At 39.3% G+C, this 26,398-nt stretch overlaps 1 protein-coding gene across 3 annotated transcripts in view; it reads right to left on the reverse strand.

The window, feature by feature from the left end:
• Positions 1–26,398, reverse strand: part of PTPRG (protein tyrosine phosphatase receptor type G) — a 770,883-nt gene that overhangs the window by 279,936 nt on the left and 464,549 nt on the right. For all 3 annotated transcript variants that reach the window (XM_017527402.2, XM_017527401.2, XM_017527403.2), the window contains exon 4: positions 25,196–25,344. In XM_017527402.2, coding sequence (XP_017382891.1) covers positions 25,196–25,344 — 149 coding nt within the window. The remainder of the gene's footprint in view (positions 1–25,195; positions 25,345–26,398) is intronic.

Here is a 26,398-nt window from a genome sequence, read left to right on the forward strand (position 1 = left end):
ATACTTTCCTAAGTAATGTAGATGTCACTACAAAAAGATCATTCTGAAGAACGCTTTATGATTAAAAATTGCATACCTTTCAAAAGTATATTAAAAGGGCATCTTTAAAAGTGGATCTCCTTTTTACCGAAGACTTTTTTTTCTCCCCTTTAGAACAAAGAACATGGAGATTCTGACTTCCAGTAAACCACTGTCTTATCCTTTCAGTAATTAATGGAGGCTTTGATAACAAGGAATCCTAAAGAACATTTTTCAAGCCTTAAATGCAGGCCGGGCTGATTCACACATAGCACATCTAAAAAGATCTGGGGAATAAATAATCACCAGTTGCAAACACTTGCCCGGAGCAGTTGGGCACCAACCAGATTTCCAACAAGTGATGTGATTTTTTATTATAACAAGGAAAATTACTTACTGAAACACAAGAAACTGCCTGTCTTCCTGATCCCCAGCCTTGTCCTATAGACGAACACACACGTTTCCTGGGTGATGATTTAGCAAATCCTTTAAAAAAAAAAAAATCACACTGGCTCTGGGGCACATTTTTGATGGATTTAAAAATCTGTGCTCACAAAGGAAGTTTATTTCATTGGCTAGGCTTCTGACTAGGCTAAAATTTGATTAAGCTGGCCTACAGGTAAATGTTTGTCAGCTGCTTGGCTTAAAATATGAGTCGGCAACTCGAAAATATATGGAAAAATTAGATTTTGCAGGGTGGAGAGGCTTTTTCAGGTAAGTGACAAATTATTTTTAAGCAGACACTTGCTTTCAGCCAAGATCTCGAACACTGAAGACACAGGCGGCTGAATGGGGTACCTGAGGAGCTGATTTATGCTGACACGGCTTCTGCATTTTTCAGGGGATGGTAGGGTGGCAGGAAGAATGCGACAGAAATGAAGCTGCCCGTCACCTTCTATGACCAGGATCAGAAGAGAATATAGGGACTGGACGTCAGTTTAAGGAACGCAGCTCTGGAGACATGGCACAGGGTGGGGGACAAAGGATTCCTTGCCCTCATAATATTCCTCAGTGGTAGATCAGCCTGGAAGGTAAGTCTTCTCCATACTATCAATTAGTGATTTTTAAATCATTTGCAGAAAAACCATTTTAGATGAATATTAAGCTTCATCCCCAGTTTGTCATATTAAATAGCCATGGAGAAGGGGTATCTATGGTTAAAAAAAATGCGGGGGGGACATAATTTAAACAGAGAGTACCTGACTCTAAATGATTCCTGTAAGTCTTGCTTTGACTCAGCAGTAGTAACAACAACAGGAAGAGCAGACAATAATAATAATTGCTACTACTGATTTGCCCATATGTCTGGCATCTTGCCAAGTACAATCAACACAGTATTTGCTTTGTTTTATGCAATAATTTAAGCCAGATTTTCTTTTTTTTGAGACAGAGTCTTGCTCCATCACCGGGCTGGAGTGCAGTGGCACAATCTTGGCTCATTGCAACCTCCGCCTCCCGGGTTCAAGCAATTCTCCTGCCTCAGCCTCCCAAGTAGCTGGGACTACAGGCACGCGCCACCACACCCAGCTGATTTTTGTGTTTTTAGTAGAGATGGGGTTTCACCATGTTGGCCAGGATGGTCTCGATCTCTTGACCTCGTGATCCACCCGCCTCGGCCTCCCAAAGTGCTGGGATTACAGGCGTGAGTCACCGCATCTGGCCTATACCTATTTTTAAGGTGAGAAAACTGAGGCTTGCATAAATAAAATTACATGTCTAGGTCATGCTGGCAGCAGTAAAGGGCTGGGCGTTCAAACCTAGGAACGTATGTCTGGGTTCAAATCTCACGCTCTAACTCACTGTGTTATTCTTTGTGCCTCTCAGATGATCATAAGGGAGGTGCCCATGGTAGCCATAATACTTTACTGAGATACAGAACAGTCAAGATACATGGAACATAAAGGCTTGTCTAGGAAGTAAAAAACAAGAACAAGTAGTTAATATAAAACACACTTCAACACCAAAAACATTGCATTTTCAATCTTTAAGCATGAAGTTTCTAAGACCTCTGTAACCAAGAAAGACTAAGGCTAATCAAAGGCCAACATTTAATACAGTCATCATCAAACCCTTGTATGTGACAGAAGCTGCTTCAGCCTAAGAAATCAATTCCATTACAGCTATTTATGCAGTGACGCTAGTAAATCTATGAGAAATAAACTGGCCTCACTTACACCATTGACTACCCAGGCTTAAGACAGATGGCATTGCATACTTTAATGCATGGGTTGCAAAATCATTTTTCTCTTTAATAACATACCCTTTATTGAAAAAGAAATCATTTAAGCATCATGACAATAAAGCATTGCAATTTCCATTAACCTTTTCAAAAACTTGTGATTAGAAATTTATCAGTAAAATATGGGAAAGAATATTAAAATGGTTTTGCCTTCTAAAAGCCAATACTTAAGAAAGCCACTGCTAGAGAATTTCTTTTCTAACTCTAATAAAAATTAGTTAGGTCATCACTGAAGACAATACAGAGCCTACTTCAACAATTGTTTCAAACTAGATAATTTCTTATTCTGCCTTTATGTGAAAACATTTATAATTTTTATATTAGTTCACAAGAGAATTGTTCTGAAATTTGGCAATTTTTAAGGCTAGGTAGATAGTTGAAGGAAAAACCACTTGAAAAATCGAGGTCACATGAAAAGACTTAAAAGGGAAAAAGATTACTCCATAATGGTTACATTTTACAGCTGTCAATAAAACAAAACCTTAGAACTCTTTTGAGATCTTAAGCAATTCAAGAAATAATAAATGAAAATTTTGCTACTGTAAAGAAAAACAGTCATAAAAAAAAAAAAAAAAAAAAAAAAAAGGTTTTTCCATTGTATTGAATTGAAAATTCCAAGCAAATAATTGGAGATGAAGGAACACAAACATTAGGGGTTCTCAGAATCCTTCCCAGTCCTTTTGCCAAGGTCGCAAAACCAACTTCTCAAGACATCAAAGCAAAATGTAAAGCAAAATTCCCCATAGTAACATTAACACGTCTGCATCAAAAATGTGTTGCTATATATATATACACATGCATTCAGTTTTGTTTTTTTTTTAACAATTAGTTCATTTCTTAAGCAATGAGGTGGGTAGTGACAGCTAAGACACCACATATTAAAAATTTTTAGTCTTTCATCCTACTCCCTGTTACAATGTCTAACTCTGACTTCACTGCCCACATATGAAAACTGGTCCAGCTCCCAGCCTATTATATAAAGATCTCCCTTCTAACTGGGGTCACAAGCATGACTTTCATACTCCTGGAACGTAACTTTTATGCTAACAAACAAGAAATTGCTAGGGTTAAGTCAACACAACAGAGGCAGCGACCTGCTTGAAAGACAGACTATTACTGAAAATGTGGTAAACAATTCCCGATTATCTGATACTAATACATTGGAAAATCTCATGTCGAAATTCACAAAACAAAGCCCTATTAATGTCCCTAAGCCCAAATACTATGAAGTCAAGCATAAGCATTTATCAGATCTACTGAGTTCAAGTTAATTCATTAATTAATCAATCCTCATCTATCAGATAACACATTAGGGGCTGGAGAAGGAAAACTTGCATCTGATAATTTTCACTGTCTTTAAAAGCCCACTTGGTAGAAAGGGTAACAAACGAAGACATGGTCAAAAAGATTCCATGGAGAAGGGAACAAACTGAAAGTTTACCCATAGTTAGTGAAACTCAGATCAACCCTGACTTGACTTTACTTTCTTTCCATCTCTGCTTAAATACAGGAAGTACAGGCTACCTAAGCTTGGTGGAGCAGGAAATTACAATCACTTAATCACAATAACAGTGCCAAATATTCTTTTGACACTGGCACTAAAAAGCATATGCTCTATTCCTTTTCTAACAAAAATCTCACAAAGTAGTGACCTTTCATTATCACTATTTCCAAAATAATTATATCAAGGAAAAGTGGGGAGACAGCGGTTCTGTAATGTTATATTGATAAAAGGAGAAGTTCATTCCTTTCTATTACCAGGTTTGGTTAAATGAAACCACTGAATTAACACAAAAAGGACGTGAAAGTGAGAGTCTAGAAAACAGTTGGCAATGTATATGTTAATTACCTTGATTTAGCCATTCCACACTGTATACATATATACATATGTACGTACATATATCAAAACATCAAGTATACCATAAACATAGTTGTCAGTTAAAAAAAAAACATTTAAAATTTAAAAAACAAAACAAGGAAAAGTATACTAACAGACACTCTCAAAACAGGCTTATTTCACTTGTCTTTTCAATAATGACAGACAGCTAAACCCCTTTCTTGTTTTTGAACCTCTTCTTGTCTAAGAAAACAATTAGGGTGTGTCCTAAGATAAGCTTTTCATTGAGGATTCAAGTATTCCCCAACAATAATGTGGACAGTAACACCATTATTGAAGGATTACTGCACAATATCTCACATTCTTATGAGTATTTCCGAAAAACTTTACATTTATTCAGGGTTCACTGTGTTCCAAAACACTGCCACAACTAATGCCTTCTTTAATGCTGATCACAAAACAGTAAAGTAGGTTTTAATCTCTTAGCATTGAAGATTTGGTTTTGCCAATTTAGCCTTGGAATCTCAGAACAGTTTCCCTAAGCTTCCATATCTGTAATAAAGACAGATGTTGGATACATCTAAATTTAGCCATTTTTGGTAACCTTGCATTAAAAATATTTTTGCTTATTTGTTTGTCTAAGGAGTAAACAAGGATGATGGCTAGAGGGGAAGGGAATGCATACTCAAAAATATATTTGGAGGAGTGCATAGCACTAAGAAAGGTTCCAAACCAGATGGGGCACTAAAAGCTTCAGAAGAAAAATGAATGGAGAAATCCCAGCAAGAAGGTAGAAAGAGAAGTGAAAAAAAAAACAGGGTCTTCGGCTGAAATCTGCAAATATACACAGTGAGATGATATACATTCATGGAAATAGTGCTAACAAAGAGTTGAGGTAAATTTCACCATAAGTCTATTTTTGATTAATCCCATCATCGGCCAAGGAAAAGTTCTAGTTTCCTGATGTTTTCATTAGTAACATGTGAGAGAGAACCACAATATCTGTCCATTAATATATTTACATCTGAGGCTGATTCGAGGTTGTGCTTAAATATAACACAGAAGTGTAATTTACTCATAACATGCATTGTTAGCATTGTTATTTTTTTTTCTGTTTCATTACATTATTTAGAAGAAGTAACTTTTGAGGTTAAATTTAATTAATTAGTGACATATTTTCTTAATTTTGTTTTGAATGTATTAATTACATTGTTTTAATAAACATGCAATAAGACAATTGAAGAACAAATTTTAAAATATGAACAGATAAGAAAAATAAAAGGCTTCAGATGAACAATATATCACCAAGAAATCAATTACTCATTTTTATCAGTAAAATAATAGCTTTTATTTTTGTAGAAATAATAGTTCTACAGAAAAGCCACTTATAGCTTATATATAAATACCTTTGAAATGCAAGTGCCAGTAGGTTTGTTATCTTAAGCTGTTGCTAGGTAAATTCCAGACCCAAAAGGTATATAATTTCAGCTCTTAACAAATCGATTTGCTAATCCACCTGAGACTCTATCAATCCTGGGGCCAATCCTTCTACCTATCACCAAAAACCAGGGTTCCATTCCCATTCATAAGAACATTAAACATGTCAAATAAATTGAAGGCCCTATTCAAATCCCAGTTCCCTGCCACTTCTGATCTCTACCTTCATCGTTCACACCATAATCTACTTAAATTGAAAAAAGCCTGTTGGGTAAGACCTGTTGAACTTTCTACCCTCTCCTGAGCCAAGAGAAGGTGACAAGCATTATGTCTGCCAGTCAGTTATGTCTAAACAGAATGCCCATCAATACAGGTATTGTTCTGCCAAGTCCCAGCACTGGATCTAGATTTAACTAAAAGATCAGACATTTTATGATCTAGTTCTTACAAAGCTCGGCTGGAAGTCTCCTCACATGTTGAAATTAGTTAAAACAAAGAATAGTGGATTCATTGTTTTAGTCCACAAACAATGTAAATAGGTCACCTATAACATACACAAATACTACACTCAGCACTGAGTTTACAGAAATTAATGAGACAGCAATGGTACCTGCCCACAGGACGCTGGCAGAATTGTCAGGTACAGCAGCCTTGGCTGTGAGTTTTTAGACCTCCAGAAATTCACGAGACCAGTAATGAAGTTATGAATAAAATTTAATGTAAATTGTGTGTGTGTGTGTGTGTGTGTGTGTGTGTATTCTCCACATGGAAAGTAAAAGAAAAATCATTTCTACAGAAAAAAAAAATCTGTTCCTCTCTCTCCAGATACTTTCTTTTTGAGGGAGGAGGAAGAAAGGAAATCAGAAAACAATACAAAGTCTAAACAAAATACTAAATTAAAAAAATGATAGGACCTATACGGCCAAAATTTTACATACAATTTCAAGAAATGTATTAGCCCTATATTAAGAACCCACATATTGCATCCTGGTGAGGGAAAGTAGCGATTACTACAGACAGTTCCAGAACTGACATATAAAGCTACATCCCACAGTATCAAAGGGATTCACTTTTAGCATAGCAACCCAAACATCTCAACTCATGAAGGTAAAGGTGGACACAGTGCACCATAACACAAAGAACTCCCACTCTGAGATGAAACATTCTGGATTCAAAACCCTAACCGATCACTAATTCTAGCCCATGGGTACATCATGAAGGCCGAGACAATGTATTATATTTTAACAAAAAGGGTGTGGCATGCACATAAACATATAGTTTTGGCTTTTTCAAACAAGTTATTGCTTCTTTTGAAAATGTCAGAGGTTCTGACTAATGTTGGCTTATATCCTCAAACATCAACAAGTCAAATAGCATGTTAGGTATCTCCTACCTTTAATCTGCATGTCATATATGACTGGCTCCTAAAAAGCCTAAATTTATCCCACATATATGATCTATGTAGCTGTGATGTTTATAAGGCAGACCAACAGAAAGAGCCAAAAGGTCCAACAATGTATTGCCTCCACAGCATGGAGAAAAGCAAAAATTTATCAATCACCTACTATGCGACACTAAACTAGATGTTTCTAAGTATTACAATTTAATTCCCACAGAAACTCTTATCAGGTAGATATTAGTATTAAACGTCATTTTACTGATGAGAGAATTTAATTCCCACAAAAACTCTTATCAGGTAGATATTAGTATTAAATGTCATTTTACTGATGAGAGAACAAGTTAAATAGATGAGCAGACTCACACTCACACAGTGGCCCTGATGAAATATGAACTCCAGCGATCTGGCTCAAGGGCCTCAGCTATGCAGCATTAGAAAACAGAGATGAGGCTGAGTTTCATGGCTCACACATATAACCCCAGCACTTTGGGAGGCCAAGGAAAAAGGAGTGCTTGAGCCCAGGAGCTGAAGACTAGCCTGGGCAATATAGGGAGACCCTGTATCTTTAAAAAAAAAAAAAAAAAAAAAAAAACCAGCTATGCATGGTAGTCCCAGCTACTTAGGAGGCTGAGGTGGGAGGACTGCTTGAGCCCAGGAGTTTGAGGCTGCAGTGAGCTATGATTGTGCCACTGTATTCCAGCCTGGGAGACAGAGCAAGACCCTGTCTCAAAACATACAAAAAACAAACAAACAAACAAAAACAACAACAACAACAACAAAAAAGGGATAAGCCCCTGCTAAGCACTTGCTGCTGGCCCCGGTACTGCCCTCTTAGCCATAGGTATAGCTAGCTACTCACTGACAATGGAAGACTCCCATTATCTACTAAGTGGAATTGAGTTTATAAAACCATACTGGCATTTCTAAAGAGTGCTACTTGTTGCACACATACTTTCTTCAACTCATATACTGGGTGAATTATTTTGTCATGAACATATATTCCTTTGATAATCAAAAGATCATAAGTAATTTGAATTTTGAGAAAAAATATTTTTATATCCTGCCTCTATACTTCTTCTAGCTTACAAAAATAAGGTCTCAGAAATGACATTCAATGAGACTCATTGTTCTGGTTATTTTTTTTTCTTGAATTTAAAGTAAAATGTTTTAATTGGGAAAAATCTGTAGAATGTAGCAGGGTACAAGTAAGAAAATTAGATCTAATTTCTGAAGGACTAAGATATTACAAAATGTAGAAAATATTCACAACATGCAAAGTGCTAAAGCAGGCTATGAACATACTCACTTTGATAGTGACTATGCTTTTACCTCCCCTACCCTCTGCCAAATACTGGAAGGAAATGAGTCAAAATGACAACAGATCACTTTGTGATCAACAGAAAACGGTACCTGAACTCAGACTACTACACTCCTAAAATTATTTCTATCAAGACAGTGTTAGAAACTCCACTGAGATTTCTACAACGATGACCTCTTCCCTCAGTTTCATATGAAAAATAGAGATACAGGTGATTGCCGACTGTTTTTGTGAAAAAATGTTTTTAGTAAGTGATCATTAAATGACACAATGCATGCAAGTGCTCTAAGTATACACAAGAAGCACTTTTCAAAAAGTTAACTATCATTATTATCCTAAGAGTTTTTCTTTAATTTTTTTTAGTTGGCAAATAAAAGCTGTACACATTCATGGCATACAACATGATGTTTTAAAATACACTGTAGAATGACTGAATCAAGCTAATTAACACATCCATCACCTCCCATACTTACCATTTTTGTGTGTGTGTGGCAGAAATATTTTAAAACCTACCCCCTTAGCAATTTTCAATTATACAATACATTGTCATTCATGATAATCACCCTGTTATACAACATCCCCTGAACTTATTCTTCCTCCAAGGATTTTTAAAAAAATTTTTTTGAAACTTTTTGAGATGGGGTCGCACTCTGTCACCCAGGCTGCAGTGCAGTGGCACATTCTCAGCTCACTGCAACCTCCGCCCCCTGACCTCAATCAATCTTCCCTTCTTAGCCCTCCGAGTAGCTGAGACCACAGATGTGTGCCACCACACCCAATTAAGTGTTTGCATTTTTGGTAGAGATGGGGTTTCCCCATGTTGCCCAGGCTGCTCTCAAACTCCTGAGCTCAGGCAATCCACCTGCCTTGGCTTCACAAAGTGCTGGGATTACAATTACCCAGACCAAGGAATTGTTTTTGATAGAAGCATGGGGAACATCTCTTATTGCTCAACATTTGATTCAGGGGGTCTGCAGACAGACTTCAGGAATTTGATTTTGGAAAATATACCCTGAATCATGTGAAACAGATGGGCACCTGGCTAGCACCTGCTATTAGCCTGGGTGCTCTACCACAAGCTATAACCAGTTTCTTCAGTAAGGTCCGCTTCTATAGGTCCTGGTTCCATTCTGGGACCCCAAAGACCAGGTTGGTTCCTTCTTCTAAGAGCATCCCTTCAGAAACATCAAAACCCACTCTCCATTCTCACACCACTATCCAATCCAATCATTTCCTCTAGAACTGGGGCAGGTTCACTTACTGTCTGTGATCAATCCAGTGTGCCTTCTATACCTAATGCTCCCAATTCATACAAGAATCCATACCGTATCTGTGGGTGGGCCCTCCCTCTTCCCTGGGATGTGGCTCATGTAGGCCCACCCATACATTGTCCTTTCAGAGTTGACCTCCTATGAATCTTATTCCAAGGGATCCCTTGAGCTTTGTAATGCTACTGCTGGGGCATTACCTAATGAGTTTTATTAACGTATTGAAAGTAGTTTAAGTGCTTACATTTTGCTCTTTCCTTAGACTACCATTTGAAGAGGAGGTAATACCTTAAATCAAATAATGGAATTTCAGGCAATTTTGAAACTAACTTGGGAGACTTTGAATCATTCAAAAGACTGAGATTGGCCAACTGGAAAGGGAGGGGTGTCACTCCTGAAGTCTATAAATCATCTGTTACTTGACTGCAGTTCCTGCCAACACTGTGGGATTCTAGTAAATTTTGGAGGGGAAATGGTGAGGCTGAGCGCAATAGAGAGGCATCATATCCACATTAAAGATGCACGACATTTTATGTGAACATGGAAAAGCAAACTGTTGGCTGAGGGTTTTTGTTTTTCTTTTCATTTACCAGTAATAAGGAATGAACAAAAATGGCTCAAATTTGGCTTCTGAAAATATAAAAGTGCCCACTCAATTGTGATGTACATTCAGGTTAACATTCACTCTGTTGCTCTCTCAGGTTCTAGGAAGTCAAGGACCTTGCTTGTCTTGTTCACTACGAAATTTCCAAACGTTCAGCATATTGCCTGGTTCTCAATGAACACAAAGGCAGGCAGTGGTCTGAGATGGTATGAGGATTGGACCAAGGAAAGGAATCTGGCAACTTCATAACCTCTGGTGTGTGGGCACTGGAGAAGCTTCTAGTGAAGGAACTTGCAGAGAAATGCAGCATACAATTTTCATTGCTTCTGTGTTGCCTTATGAATGAAACTGATCATCTCAATCTGAAATTCCCAAAGGCATGCATTTTAACTCTGCTACAGTAATTGCTCATGTACGTATTAACAGCTCTCAAAAACGTGGACCTCATTAACTAATTGAAACAATCTGTCTTGATATGCAGATGTGATGGTTGTTAATATAAGAGCTATACTCTGCAAGAACAGACCTTAAAAAGATCATTTTCTGAGCTGAACCATTAACCCTTAGCCTCACAGCATAAGGCAAGAGGATGAATGTGTTTATTTGGAAGTAACTAATTTACTGGGGTCTTTCACATTCTTAATACAAGATGTAGTTTCGGGGTAGAATTTGCTTTCTTAGAGGTTCTTTTTATGAATGAATTAAAAGTTTTCATTCTCAGGAATTAGATTTTCTTACCCTTTAAACCAGCAGGGCCACAATATAAGGATACAATACAAGAATGTTGATTTCCTAATGGTTAATACTGCTTACACTGTTAATGGGACTATGTTCATTAGCAGCCAAGATTCAGTAGCAGACAGACAGACAGACAGACAGACAGATCCCTCCTCTAAAAGCTCACATGCAGTGTATGAGGATGAGGAAGGGAGAGGGAGTTAATAAAAAAGTAAATATATCAATAAGTAAATACTTCCAAAAAGTGGTAAGTGCAACGAAGAAAACAAAACTGCGTAACAGAAAAGCAAGTGACTTACTTTGGAAGGATAGACAGCATGAAATGGTATGACGGCTTAGGAAAGGAGCGAGGGATAATCAGGGAGAAGAACAAAGCCAGTGAAAAGAGGGTGGAGAGAAGTATGGAGGTGGGGGTGGGGGTGAATGAGGGAGAGCAGCAGCCAGATCAACCAGAGTCTTGTAGGTCAAGGTAGGACCTCTGGACTTACTCAACATGCGACTGGAAACCATTGGAAGATACTAAGTGAGGGAAAATGGAATGCAATTCAGGTGTTCAAAAGAAAGCTTTGGTAACTGGATAAAGAATGGATAAAGAATGGATTACGAAGGGCAAGAGAGATCTTTTTAAGAATCTATAACAATGACTGAAGTAAGAAATGGTGTTGACTTGAACCAGGGTAGAATAGTGAAAAAGAAACAAAACAGACGGATTGAGGATCTGCTGCTTCATGTGACAAGATTACCGGGTTCATATTAATAGTTAACATAAAAAAGCTCTAAGAATGCCAAGTCCTGCTCAAAGCACTCTATGTCTATGAACTCAGATTCACTCTACGAGGAGGGGTTTGTGTTATTAACAATGTGCTTAATGATCACTTCTGTATGTTACATTCTTCTTTAGTATATAACATACTATGCAGTGAAAATTGATCTCTTAACAGTTATTACACAAAATTTGAATACGGGATAGTCAAAGTTTTACAAGACTTTTGAAAAACTAAATGAAATGTTTTAAAATATTACAGACTGCTAAGTTATCCATGATTTTGTCTCCTCAAATTATTCTTTTTTAAAGCCAAGAGGTAATGTTAGATGAGATAACATCACCATCATATTCCCTCGACAAGCATGCTCCACCTTTCAAACAATTTCTCAAAACACTCATCTGTGGCCCACCCAACCATTATCTCCCCTGAAATGTTATGATTGTCTTCCAGCCTGGCTCTTACCACCCACGGGTCTTCACCATTCTCAACCGTAGCCAGAGGGATCCTTCTAAAACATAAGCTAGATAGACTGGTGTGGTGGTGTGTGCCTGTAGTTCTAGCTATTCAGGAGGCTGGGGTAGAACAATTGCATAGGCCAGCCTGGGCAACATAGCAAAACCTTGTGTTGTTTAAAAAAAAAAAAAAAAAAACAAATTTAGGGGCTGGGCACGGTGGCTCAAGCCTGTAATCTAAGCACTTTGGGAGGCTGAATCGGGCAGATCATAAGGTCTGGAGTTCAAGACCAGCGTGGCCAAATAGTGAAACCTCGTCTTTAGCACAAATACAAAAAAATCAGCCGGGCATGAGTGTCTGTAATCCCAGCTCTTCGGGAGGCTGAGGTAGGAGAATCGCTTGAACCAGCGAGGCAGAAGTTGCAGTAATCAGAGATCATACCACTGCACTCCAGCCTGGGCGACAGTGCGAGACTCTGTCTCAAAAAAAAAAAAATAAATAAATGTTTAAAATAAAATGTTAAAAAATGTAAGTTATGAGACTGAGAAGGTTCCCTGCTGAGAACATTCTAAGAATTTCCCATCTTGCCTGCAGTAAAAGCCACAGAGCTTCCCATGGTCTCCAAGGCCTCACACCATCACATTGCCCATCCGACCGCACCTCCTAAAACTCTGCATGTTTTTCCCACTGCTCCAGCAGCCCTGGGTTCCTGCCTCTGCCTCAAACCGGCCAGGCAGGCTCCTGCCTCGGGGCCTCAGTGCCTGCTGAAGAAAAAGTCACTCGAGGCCAGGACACTCTGTCCTCCACAGTGAAGGTGCTATTAGTCAACCAAATGAACAAACCCTGTGGATCATCTGGAACTGTCTCTGGAGAAGTCGGTACGGAAGTAATTCAAATATTGTACATACTGTATCATCATGGCTGAGAGTAAAGCTCTCCACTGAACTATTTAGGGTGTCCCTACTGGAATATGTCTCAGGACTATGTCAGCCCGATATCAAGCTATGAGAGGAAGACATGTTATGCAGCATTTCCTAAGTCACTTTATTTTTATTTTTTGAGATGGAGTCTCACTCTGTAGCCCAGGTTGGAGTGCAGTGGCGTGATCTCGGCTCATTGCAACCTCCACCTCCCGGGTTCAAGCAATTCTCCGCCTCAGCCTCCCGGGTAGCTAGGATTACAGGTTCCCACCACCACGCCCTGCTAATTTTTTTTGTATTTTTAGTAGAGATGAGGTTTCACCATATTGGTCGGGCTGGTCTTGAGCTCCTGACCTCGTGATCCACCTGCCTTGGCCTCCCAAAGTGCTGGAATTACAGGTGTGAGCAACTGCGCCCAGCCTCCTAAATCACTTTTTATGAGAGCATTTAGACAGACTAACATGAATCCAGAAAATATACTGGGGGCATCGTTTTCGATGGGTGCTGACTATGTACGCTTAGGTATTTCAGCACCCAGTCACACCCTCCCAATAAATGACACAAAGAATGATGATGAAAGACAGATACAGGAAGTCAGAGACAAAGACAAATTCAAATAAGCAAACATAGAGGCAGACTAAGAAATAGCAAAGGTCCGTGGGTGAGGTTTCTCTTATTCCAAGTCTCCCCTAATCAGGGAATGGTGAACACAGAGGCATAAACTCAGAAAATTCCCTGAAATACTGAATTTTAGAAACCAACAGAGTGAAGGTTTTAAAAGGGAGATTCGGGAGTTGAAGCTCTATCTGTATGATAGTAGCTGGGATTTAGAAGTTATTTTACTGTTAACTCAAATATCGTCCACATATTAACCCGAATTTTAAAGTACCCTGTCTTGTTAAGATATCCTCAAACACTCAAGAGATGAAATTTATATTTTTAAATAAGACAGGGTTTTGGTGAATTTGCCCAGCTGGTCTCCGTCCATCACAGTAAATGCATCCAGTAATGCAGTAAATGCAGTACATGTATTCAATACAGCGTCAGGCCAAACAATCCGGACTGAGAAGCTTTTGAAACTTTCCTCCCATTCCATTAAAGGGGAGTGCAATGAAATTCTATACCAGGGATTTAAAGGGAAGAGAGGAAATAGACTTTCTTTCAAACTTGACTCCATTCTATTCCTTATAAATCTTTCTGACTGTCCCTTCTGAGTGACGGTAGCACTAAAGAACTAGCTAAAGCCTTTAGATTTAAGATGGCTTGAAACCTTCCCGCTCAAATTTTGACAGGGCAGGAAAAAAAGGCAGTTGGTGGTGTTGCTGATACACAGGTCCATAAATCCTCTTGACCTGAACTTACAATACATCTGATCTGGCTGCCTGAAGTCTCTACCTTCAATGCACAAAAGTCTCCCCAGCCAGCTTTATTTGAGTTTCTGAGCTTGGAAGTGGATTCTGAGAAGAACAGTGTTCAAAGCTCCAGGAACAAATGTTGCAAAAAGAATAAGAGGAGAAAACTTAAAGCTTATAAAGAAAAAAGGAAACCTGTACAGCATCTTAAGCCTTTTCAACACGGAAGTCAGACCCCAATATAAAACTGAACTGCTATTTGTATATTTTAAAAACAAATTTTAAGACATAACAACATTATGAGATACATCTAGATAATAAAATAATTACTATAGTGAAACATATTAATATATCCCTCATTTCCCATAGCTACCCATGCCCCACTGCAAGAGCAGAGATAATCTACTCATTTAGGAAAAATCCTGAATACAATATATTCTTATTAACTACAGTCCCACTGCTGTACATTAGTTCTTCAGACTTGTTCACTGTACATACATGCTACTTTCTATCCTTTCACCTTTTTTGCTGTCATTGTTGGAAGAGAAGTCAAAATTACCAAAAATTCAACACAAAAATTCCTCCTAAAGAATTTGTTAGTCTCTCATGCAGCTTATTACTGAAATTCCATTATTGTGGTCTGGAATCAAAAAGTTTGCAAGTTTTAGTGTGACAGTAACTATAAAATACAAACTGGATTTCAAGGACTTAATATAAAAACAGAACGTACTTGGGAGCGGGAGGCAGGCAGATCACGTGGTCAGGAGTTCAAGGCCAGCCTGACAAACATAGTGAAACCCCGTCTCTACTAAAAACACAAAAATTAGCCAGGCGTGGTGGCACGCACCTGTAATCCCAGCTACTCAGGAGGCTGAGGCAGGAGAATTGCTTGAGCCCGGGAGACGGAGGTTGCAGTGAGTCAAGATCACGCCACTCCAGCCTGGACGACAGAGCGAGACTCCATCTCAAAAAAAAAAAAAAAAAAAAAGAATGCACTATGTCTCAGTGATACTTTTTATATGGATTTTATGTTAAAACAATATTTTGGAATGTGTTACGGGAAATGTAGATTATTAAAATCAATTAAAATTGAATTCCTTTTATAAGATATATTATTGTATAATATAAATTGTACTATAATATGAAAATATTTGTTAAAATCAAATAAAATTATCTCTTCCTTTTTACCTCTTTTAATGGGGCTTCTGAAAATTTAAAATGACAATGTATGGTTCACATTATCTTTTTATCAGACAGTATTGCTCTCATTGATTAAAAATAGACTGAAGTGGTGAATCCAGATAAAAAGTAGACTATTTTACAGAGATAGCTCTAGGCATAGAGCTGACTACATTTTCTGTTCCCTTCTCATCTCTGTGTATATTTTACCACAGGTTCAGCCATCTCTGAACATTTGAAGGTCTTTCATTTTTTTTTCTTCCCTATGATACAGACTGAGCATCCCAAATCTTAAAAGTCCAAAATCTTAAATGCTCCAAAATCTGGCACTTTTTGAGCTCTGATATGATGCCACAAGTGGAAAAATACACACCTGACCTCATATGACGGGTTGCAATGAAAATGTACTTACAACTTTATTTTCATGCATAAAATTGTTTTAAAATTATATAAAATTACCTTCAGGCTATATACTTAAGGGGCATAAGAAACATAAACAAATTTTGTGTTTAGACTTGAATCCTAACCCTAAGAAATTGTGTTATATATAAGTAAATATTCCAAAATAAAAAAATTAAACATTTGTGGTCCCAGATATTTCAGATGGGGAACACTCAACCAGTACAATAAGCAACAATTAAGATTCTAAAACAATTTTTTCTATGCATCAGTGGTTCTCAAAACAACCTAACGCAGTGACAAGAAAAACAGCAAAATTCCTTATCTAATAAAAAGAATTATGGTTAAGGTGTTGGAGACACGGAGCCCAGATTCTGAGAACTAATAGTAAATCTCGGCCAAGGCACTCACCACTGCAGAAGCTCAGTCTGTCCATCTTTAAGATGGGTATGGAAAGAGTCCCTCTCTCATGAGGCTGACATGAAGAAACATCTAGAAAGTGCCCGACATTTCTATTAAATTGCACCTACAATATCCTTGCCATTAACACTATCAACACCAGTATCACAGACTTCAACCACAATCACCACTACCCTAAGCCTTCTATCTGGTTGTGAGGGCCACCACGGTCACTAAGTTTCTACACTGAGAATATCATCAATTTAATCAGGTTTTCTTTTGAGAGCGTGCCATCTTCTTAACTGTAATTCTTAGTATGATTCAATCAGCTATCAGCACACCACATGTTGGTGACACACCATCAAACAGCTCTGAGCCAAGTTCATGCCTAAGGATAACTGTGATGAGGACTGCAAGACATCACGGAGCTTTACCAAGCCAGGGACCAAAGCTGTTTTACCTCACAAAACATGCACGCTTGCTTTGCACAACCAGGCATTAACTTCTCCACTGGGTATTCTCTAAGTACTAGGACCTCCTCAAATGTTCCTCTGACTAACATAGGACATACACATAAAAGATCAGCCAGATGGAAATTAAACATTTCACTAGCAAAGGATGAAACATTCTGCTCTAAAATGCAATCTGTATTTCAATAAAGTCATTAACTAAATTTCAACCAATTCCTTTCCCATTTGATGGAAGTCACTACAGAGCAAAACATAATTGGCTCCACCACAGAAGAGAAAACACCAGATAACCATGGGATGATCTCTCTAACACGTCCATGCTCCATGAAGAGGTAGGACAGAGAACACAGGCATTGTCTTAAGCTTCATTGACAAAGGACAGTGTGAAAAAAAGCAACTTTTCAGAGAATATATGAAATAAATGAGCCAGCTTACTTTAGGCAGACAGTAAGGGAAGGGTCCCTATAGAACCTCCGACCTGACCCATGTGTTTATACCAGATGTTTTGTGCAGTTAAGGGAACCTGTACAGGAAGCTTGCCTAAACATGCCCGTAGTGGAAAATTCCATTGCTTAACACGTGTGCAGTACTGGAAATAAATCAATATGAAGCAGCTCAGTCTCAGGGCCCGCATGCGCACTGGGAGGATGGGGTGAAACCACCAGGATATTGTGCCATATACAAATAACCTAGCCTCATCAGTTTTTTTAGATAGAAGCCCTGGAAACTTTTTTTCAGGACCCTTCTTTTTGCTGAGAGCTTTCCCTTTGCTTAATAAATTCTACTGCACTCACTCTGGTGTCCAGGTGCCTAATTTTTCCTGGTCATGAGACAAGAACCTGGACCTCTCTGACTTAAAGGAGCAAAAAAATCCTGCATCACCTGTAATAATTCAAGGAACTGATATAAAGTACACAACACAGGGGGGAAACTATCATACTGAAAAAGTTATTTTTAATAGGAAATATCTCAGACCCTCTCTGATGCCAGTTCTCTCTAATGATAAAGCAATATAGTATCAAGTTCATAAAGATGCTAAAAATTGTATGCTGAACAAGCCAAGATGTCTTTATAATTTTTTTTTAAATTTTATTTTATTAGAGATAGAGTCTCATTACGTGGCCCAGGCTGGCCTTGAACTTTTGGGTTCATGAGATGCTGCTGAGCAGCCAGCACTACCAGCGTGGGCAACACAGCAAAACTTCATCTCAAAAACAAAACAGAAAAGAAAAAAGAGACCAAAACAATTTATTTGAATAGGACCCCATTTCTTAAAAGGAATGTGGACTAAAAGTTGAGAGGAGGAAATTATAAACCTACATTTCCAAAACAGTGATATTATGAACTTACAAAAAAAGAAGAGAGGGACAGAGGTCATATAAGTTTGGGGAAACATCGTGTTAAAGGTAAACAGATTCTTCAGTGAAGAACTCTTCAAAATCCTTAATATGCCAATGTACAAGTAAATCTTCAACAAGGTATTTCATCCATCCATCTAAACTTATTTCCAGGTCAGGCATGGTGGCTCATGCCTGAAATCCCAGACTTTGGGAGGCTGGGGAGGGAGGATTGCTTGAGATCAGGTGTTCAAGACCAGCATGGGGAACATAGCTGGTCTTATTTTTGTCTCTACAAAAAATAAAAACATTACCTGGGCATGGCGGTGTATGCTTGTAGCCCCAGCTACTTGGGAAGCTAAGGCAAGAGAATCACTTGCACCCAGGAGACTGAGGCTGCAGTGAGCTGTGATCACGCCACTGCCCTCCAGCCTCGGTGACAGAGTAAGGCCTTCTCATTCATACACACATGCAAACATATATACATAAATTTATTCCAGCAGTGAAGGAGGGATTATTTAAGGGGTGCTACCCAACCTGACATGTAGTCTAGGCTTTAGAACATCATGCTGCTGAAGGTCAGCATCCATGTGGGCCTCAAACCCTAGATGGGCTGGTCCACATCTGAGTAAGGCAGGAACCTGAGTGCCTGCATCAGTGTGGAGGGGGTGATGCTGTGCAAGGCCTTTGTGTGTATGACATAACTGGATGTGCTTAACAGAGAGAAGTAACACATTCTCTCACCTGAGCCAAAACCTACAGGGCATTACAAGACAACTATCTATCTAATCAGAATGTGACAGATGTATTCCAGGGAAGAGCCCTGATCCACTTCATAAAACGGATGGCAAATCATTAGTTTGGCTCTCGGGAGGAAGGCAGGATTTGAGCAGACAGGAGAGAGTGCAGTAGTAGGTCAAGGTAACACACCCAAAGACATGGATATTGAAGACAATTGCAGGCCCAAACAGAAGGTTCAAATGAGAATCGATCACAGAACAAGGTCAGTCTAAAACTAGCAAGTTCTGACTGGACAGTCCTGAACTTTGCCTAAGAGTGCTGTACAATATGAAGACAAGGAAGCAGGAAGGGAGGGGAGTAGCAGGACACATCCACCTTACAAGGAGACAAATAATTTAACCTGCTTGTGTCTTGGTTGTAACTACCCAGTAGTACTCTTTAGACATAAGCCATTGAGGTCACTCAAGAGAAACAAAACCCACACAATGGCTCTGGATACTCGATTTCAAGACCAAAAGGTGTTTTGCTGCTGCTATTTCTGAATCTGATACGAAAACTAATTTGGAGGTAAAACCAGGTATGAAGAAATATGAAGCTATGTAGAGTACTCATATTTCCAGTTAGCATGACTGTTCACTTGCTTGCTATAGAAATATTAATGAATTTAAGGGTGGAGCTCCAGACCTTACTGGTTGCCTTCTGAAATATACACGGCATGTGGGCTATAACAGGGCCAGTAGTAGTCCGTGAGCTGTTAAAAACTGGGCTGCACAGCAGGAGGTAAGTGGTGGGCAAGGTTATCACCTAAGCTCTGCCTCCTGTCAGATCAACGACATTATATTCTCACAGGAGCACAAACCCTATTGTGAGCTGCACACGTGAGGGATCTAGGCTGCACGCTCCTTTTGACAATCTAATTAATGCCTGATGATCTGAGGTAGAATAGTTTCATTCCCAACCCCCGTCCACGAAAAAACTGTCTTCCACGAAACCAGTCCCTGGTGTCAAAAAGGTTGGGGACCGCTGGGCTACAATACCTTTTTTAAGAAAGATTCTGAATTCTAAAACATCTTGCCTCAGGAGTTTTAGACAAGGGACTGCAGACCTGTACCAATATGTATATGGTATATACTAGGAAAATGCCTTTGCTTCTATTCATTCACTAAGATGCTCTAAACAGAGCTGAAATAAATCAGCTGTGAGTTTTATTAGAAGGGGCACATACAATCAATTTGCATCATTTAAGTTTATTGAAGACTTCAACTCATAAAGCACCACTAAGTCTAAATCAACAATTCCCGTGATCTTTTATTGTCATAAATAAGATTTTAATTACCTCAAACAACAAGCATGCAATGAACCCCCACTTTAATGGAGCTCTCAAAGGTTTTATCCGAAGGTTTCGCTTTGTATTTGCTGCAACTTTGGTTATCAGTGGAAATACAGCACAATTCAATTTCTATTAGTGTTATATGAACCTTTATTTAAGTTACCAACTAAGGAACAGGAATGAGTGTGGAATAAGAAAAATGTTTAAGATACAATAGAAGGTGTCACAGACCAACTGTGGCTGGACAGACAACACAACGCTGAGTTGCCAAAGAAGAACCCGAACAGGTCATCCTGTTTTAATGACTGAATATTCTGAGTTTTTTGACTTTAAGGATACTTAATCACATCTGCAAAGTCTGTTGTCCCACATAAGGTAACATATTTACAGCAAACATTTGGAAAAAGAGACATTATCTGGCCTACCAAAATCTTTACTGGCCTCTTTTTTAAACTTAACAAATATCTGCTGCCTCAGGGCTTTTGCATATCCTTATTCAACCAGGAAGCTCCAATTTATTTTTTCCATCTAATAAATATTGATGTCTCCATAGACATCTTCCACTCCCTATCAAAATGTCCCTCCACTTTAGAGACTATATCACAAATGCAATTACACAGATATTTACATGACCAATGTTCAATTTCTGGGTCACCACTAGAGTGTAAATACCTTGAAGGCAGGAACTGTGATGTTCTGACTTACCCTTGAGAACCAGCACACATACCACAGAAGATACTCAAGAAAAATGTGCTGCTAGGCAAGGAATAAAGCTGAGTAACAGGAGGTGAGGGCATCTGAGGATCCAAATTGGGTTTGGTCTCAAAGGCGCGGCATTGTATTCTGACTTCAACTTTCTTTTCTAACTTTAACTGAGCTGTAAAGAACACTGGCACTTGAAGAGCTTTCACCTTGCTATTCTGTTTGTACAAGGACTTTTTTTTTGTTAACTATTAGACTGGATGTTTTTTAAATCTAAGATTGAGTCCAGGATTCCAGCTAAGAAAATTCAGAAAGCTTTCAATTTCTGGATGCCTACAAAGTTGTCTTAGATGACCTCAAAGAATTCCTGGGAAGCAACAAAACCTACAAAGTTGAGTTTGCTGCCATTTACCCTCAGGGAGCAGATCCAGCTTCTTGTGGGGCATATGTTTAAAATTCAGCCTGCAGAGCCACAGCACACCGAGGGAGCTGTTAAAATTCCCAAGGTCGTGACTGCAACTCAAGTAGAGACTAAAGAAACCAGGAACAGCAATGCTGCTACACATAAGGCAAGGTACATTTACTCTCTAAAATCCAAAGAGGATGGAACGACTTCCCACGAAACAAGTCCTCCTTATTCAAATGTATTTTAAATGATGCTACTTAGATCAAGAAATGTTCCGTTCCACTAAACACACTGCTTTCTCCACTCCAGAATCTCACCACAGTGACACTAGTAGCATTTTGGGGCTGGATGATTCCTTTTGGTAGGGGCTGTCCTTTACATTGGGATGTGTGGCAGTATTCCTGGCCTCTACCAACTAGAAAGTAGTAGCATACCACTTCCAACAATGGCAACTACCGAAAATGTCTTCAGACATTACCCCACAGGGTGCAGGGAGAGAAACTGTCCCCGGGTGAGAACCACAGCTATATGCTACCAATCTGAGCACAATCTTCAACAATGATCCTTCTGAAGCCCTCACACATACTGCATGCAAGACAAACAATTAATGTCCCAAATGCTGATAAATTACTCCATGATAAATTAAATTTCCTTACTTTCATTCTAGTTTTTTGGAAAACAATGTAGTTACATGAAAAGAAATAAACGAAGCATAAGATGCTCAAACAGTATAAAAATTGCAGGGAGAGATGGGTATTAATGAAGAGCTCAAATACAGCAGCTTAACATTAAATATCACAAACACACTTTGGGCAAAAGCAAGCAACTTCTCTTGTGCGTATTTTAAAGTTAAATTTAATGCAGTTACTTAATCTCTGAAATTCATGTTCCTCCAAATATACCGTTAATTTATCACATTTTTAGAAAACGAGCTGTGAGTCAGACGGACTTCAATGAGGACCCAATTGATAGAGGCAGCCTTACCATCTGACATTACTTAAAAGAAAAATATCCAAACAACCTGGTCAAACAAAAAACCTGGGCATGGTGGCTGCCATTTATAATTAGCTTCTGAATTCAGTGGCTCTCTCTGAGAAATGTAAAACTGAAATATTCACCAAAAGTCATAGGTTTCAAAAGAATATTAATCTCTGGCCAGGCACAGTGGCTCACACCTGTAATCCTAGCAATTTGGGAGGCTGAGGAGGGTGGATCACTTGAGGTGAGGAATTCAAGACCAGCCTGGCCAACATGGTGAAACTCTGTGTCTACTAAAAATACAAAAATTAGCCGGGCGCAGTGGCACGCGCCTATAATCCCAGCTACTCCAGAGGATGAGGCAGGAGATTCACCTGAACCCAGGAGGCAGGCGTTGCAGTGAGCCAAGATTGTGAACCACTACATTCCAGCCTGGGTAACAGGGTGAAGACTCCATTTCAAAAAACAAAAAGGAAAAAGGATATTAAATCTTTAATACATATTTCCCAGAATCAAATGTAAAGAGGAAACTGGCCGTTTTTGGCATGAGGAAATATAATTACACAGAGGCAAGGTTCCCAGTTTCTATCTAGCTCTAGAGGTCTTCTTTTCCAAGGCAGCCATCTGATTAAGTTTGTAAGCTTTCAGGACAGGTCCTTTGTCCAAAACAGCATTAAGCGAACAAACAGCAGCCCAATTCTAAGGCAAGGAGGCTTCACAGCAAAGCTGGCTGCACACAAAGCTACCCCTTCAACTCACACTGCCAGTGGGAACCTGTCAGCAAGACCAGAAGGAAACCCCCACACTTAGGGACATGATGTAATTTTGCTTCTAGGAATCAAGTTTTCCAAGTGCAAATAAAGCTAAGACTTCTAAGATATGATTCATTCCATTTAAAAGGTGGAAGAGAACCCCATAAGTAGAAACCTAACTCACAAAACATATCATTATTGTGACTAGGACAGGAAGTCCCACAGATAGAGTCCAAATGCAGGAAGAATCCTGGTACTGAGAATTTGTCAGCTAAGCAAGAAAAAACATGAAGCATTTTCTCAGAGTAGTCATCACTGGTTTCTCCAGGAATACTGGATAAGAAACAAATCTACATGGCCATACAAGCATCTATAGAAAAAGAAATATTACCGATTTTCTTATTGTGTAGGGATTCTTCATCAGAGCTTCAAAGATACTTACAGGGTTCAAAATGGGCCCTTGGAGCTAGGGAGAATGATGAGACCCTATCAGTTACATGTAAATCTATGTGTAGATATATACATGTGTCTTTTTTGTAAAGGGAATCTCAAGAACTCATCAGATTATCAAAGCAGGACAAGACTTGATAGAAGTTATGAAATACTAACAGTTGAAAACTTTCCTTGGCCATGTGGCTCCCTTGATTAACACATGTTACCAGTGCAAAGTCATTCCATGTTTAGGACAGCCACAGGCTGGAACTGTTACTGAAACACCAGGGGTTCAGTAGAGGTCCAGCCTGCTCGCTGCACAGAAAACCAATCACTGAGGTGACAAGTATTGCCAAGGAAGAAAGCTTTAATTGGGTGCTGCAACTGAGAGAGGAGATGGGAGCTCGGCCTCAAGTCCATCTCCTTGACTGACTAAACCAGAGATTTACATAGTAGGGAAGAAATGTAACAATGTATAAGAAAACAAGAACTAAAGAGGGGCAAGGAGGCATCTGGTGCATTGATCTGGTGAGCTTCAGTCATTTGATACTTTTTTTTTTTTTTTTTTGAGACGGAGTTTCACTCATGTTACCCAGGCTGGAGTGCAATGGCGCGATCTCGGCCCACCGCAACCTCCGCCTCCTGGGTTCAGGCAATTCTCCTGCCTCAGCCTCCTGAGTAGCTGGGATTACAGGCACGCACCACCATGCCCAGCTAATTTTTTGTATTTTTAGTAGAGACGGGGTTTCACCATGTTGACCAGGATGGTCTCGATCTCTTGACCTCGTGATCCACCCGCCTCGGCCTCCCAAAGTGCTGGGATTACAGGCTTGAGCCACCACGCCCGGCCACAAATATAAGTTTTAAGCTTTAACAGCAGAAGGGTCAATTTCTATGTTTATCCAAAACAACTGTCTATGGGATTATTGAGCAGGTTTCAGAAGCACATCCATTTTGTTCTTCCACACACTTACCACATGGGGGACCTATCAAGAAACAAACATGTTCATCACAACAAAAGAATATTCACATAACAATCACGATTAAAGGAAATACGTCAGGTTGGCATTGAAAGAGATGCACTGTCCTTGACCAACATTAATAAAAAAGTTGGAGATGTGCTCCTTCCCTCACCCTGGCTCTAAGCAGATACACTTCAGCATCTGACCCAGGGCATCCCAGCAGGATGGATGAGTGAAAAGACTGACACAGCAGAAGCAAAATGTCACCATCTATCCTCGCAAAATTAACAGTGACTCATACCACCACAGCCTCTTTGCCAACAGCCAGTGGGAGCAAAAAAACCTTACAACTTCGCTACCAAGAGAAGGTTCTGAGACTCCTCTTCATGTCGCCAACTTTTCTATTTTTAAGGATGAAAATGAAGTCAACCCAGTTTCTTAGAAAGTGTCATCTTTCGAAAACAGGAATGGACAGTGAAAAGAAACTGTGTCAAACGAAACACATGATGAACATCATCAACCAGTAGTGAGTCTACTCAAACCATGATGCCTGTGGCTTCTGTGTTTCCCCAGTTAAACAAAGGTGAGAAACGAGGATGGATACCCACCTGCCATACTATGGATAAAGGGTTTCCAGAGAGACGAAGTTAGGTACTGTACAGGTTTGATTTGCAAAACGACCGAAGGTAAGGACATAGCATCTGATTAACATAAAGACTGAAGCACGGCTACATGTTGGGATCTTGACTTTCTCTCACCTCAACGGGATACCTCCTGCCATTGATGCTGTGTTCAGAGCCCGCTGAGCCATTGCTGTGGCCCCAGTGAAATTCCACCTTCTCGGCTTTGAATCTGCCAGGCAGACCAGCTCCACTGACAAAATAGTCGTCTTTCAGAAGGATGGCGACTGTATGAAACAGGTAAGAAGAGAGGAAAACAGAGTGAGTTTCAAAACCAAACAGAGTTTTTCTGTTGCTTCTAATGAAGTTCATGATTACCACAGTGTGAATTATATCCTCATGTACCTGTGAAAAAACATGATGAACACACCCGCCTAAATAAATTAGTTCATTCTAGCTGCAGAATGCTCTCAGAGCACCAGTTGGCCCTAAATCATGACACTTCCCAGGGAATGATCTCAGAATTACTTATCCATTTAACAGATTTAAAAAAAAAATGGAGACAATGACAAAGTAAGTCACTCTGAATCAGCGTCTCCTAAATCTGCTTGATGGTCAAAATCATCTAGAGAGCAAGATTTTTCTTTTTAAGCAATGATTCATGGGGCTACCCCAAGATTCAAGGTCTGGAACAAGATAGGAAATATATATGATCAGCCAGATGAAATAGGTGTGTTTCTTTGGTCAGAAAATGTAGGCAAGATATTAGGAAATAAAAATTTGTAGGTGGGAATATTAAGGCAACAGTAAGTGGGAAGAGGGCTGGAAGTCTGTATTTCCTAACAGTACCCAGGAAAGTATGATACAAAATCTACTCTTGAAGTCACTCAAATACTGACAGATAACTAGTTTTCTTTACTATTTATTTTAGTTCCAAGCACAAAATAATTTCCCTTAACCCATCTAAAAGAACACATAAGAAAATTTACAACATAGGGAACCTCAATTAAATTCCCCCTCTAAATTTCAAAAATATACTGCTCTTTTTGGAAATATGGGAAGGAAAATTGAGAATAACTTGGATTTAAACTGACAAAAAAATATTTTTCCAAAAGGAATATAATGTCTAAATGCATAAAAAACAAATTCAGGGCCGAGGCAGGCGGATCACGAGGTCAAGAAATCGAGACCATCCTGGCCAACATGATGAAACCCCATCTCTACTAAAACATACAAAAATTAGCTGGGCGTGGTGGCGTGTGCCTGTAGTCCCAGCTCCTAGGGAGGCTGAGGCAGGAGAATCACTGGAACACAGGAGGCGGGGTTCGCAGTGAGCGGAGA

Source organism: Cebus imitator, unplaced genomic scaffold (assembly GCF_001604975.1).
Source record: "Cebus imitator isolate Cc_AM_T3 unplaced genomic scaffold, Cebus_imitator-1.0 Scaffold48, whole genome shotgun sequence".
Classification (NCBI taxonomy): domain Eukaryota; kingdom Metazoa; phylum Chordata; class Mammalia; order Primates; family Cebidae; genus Cebus; species Cebus imitator.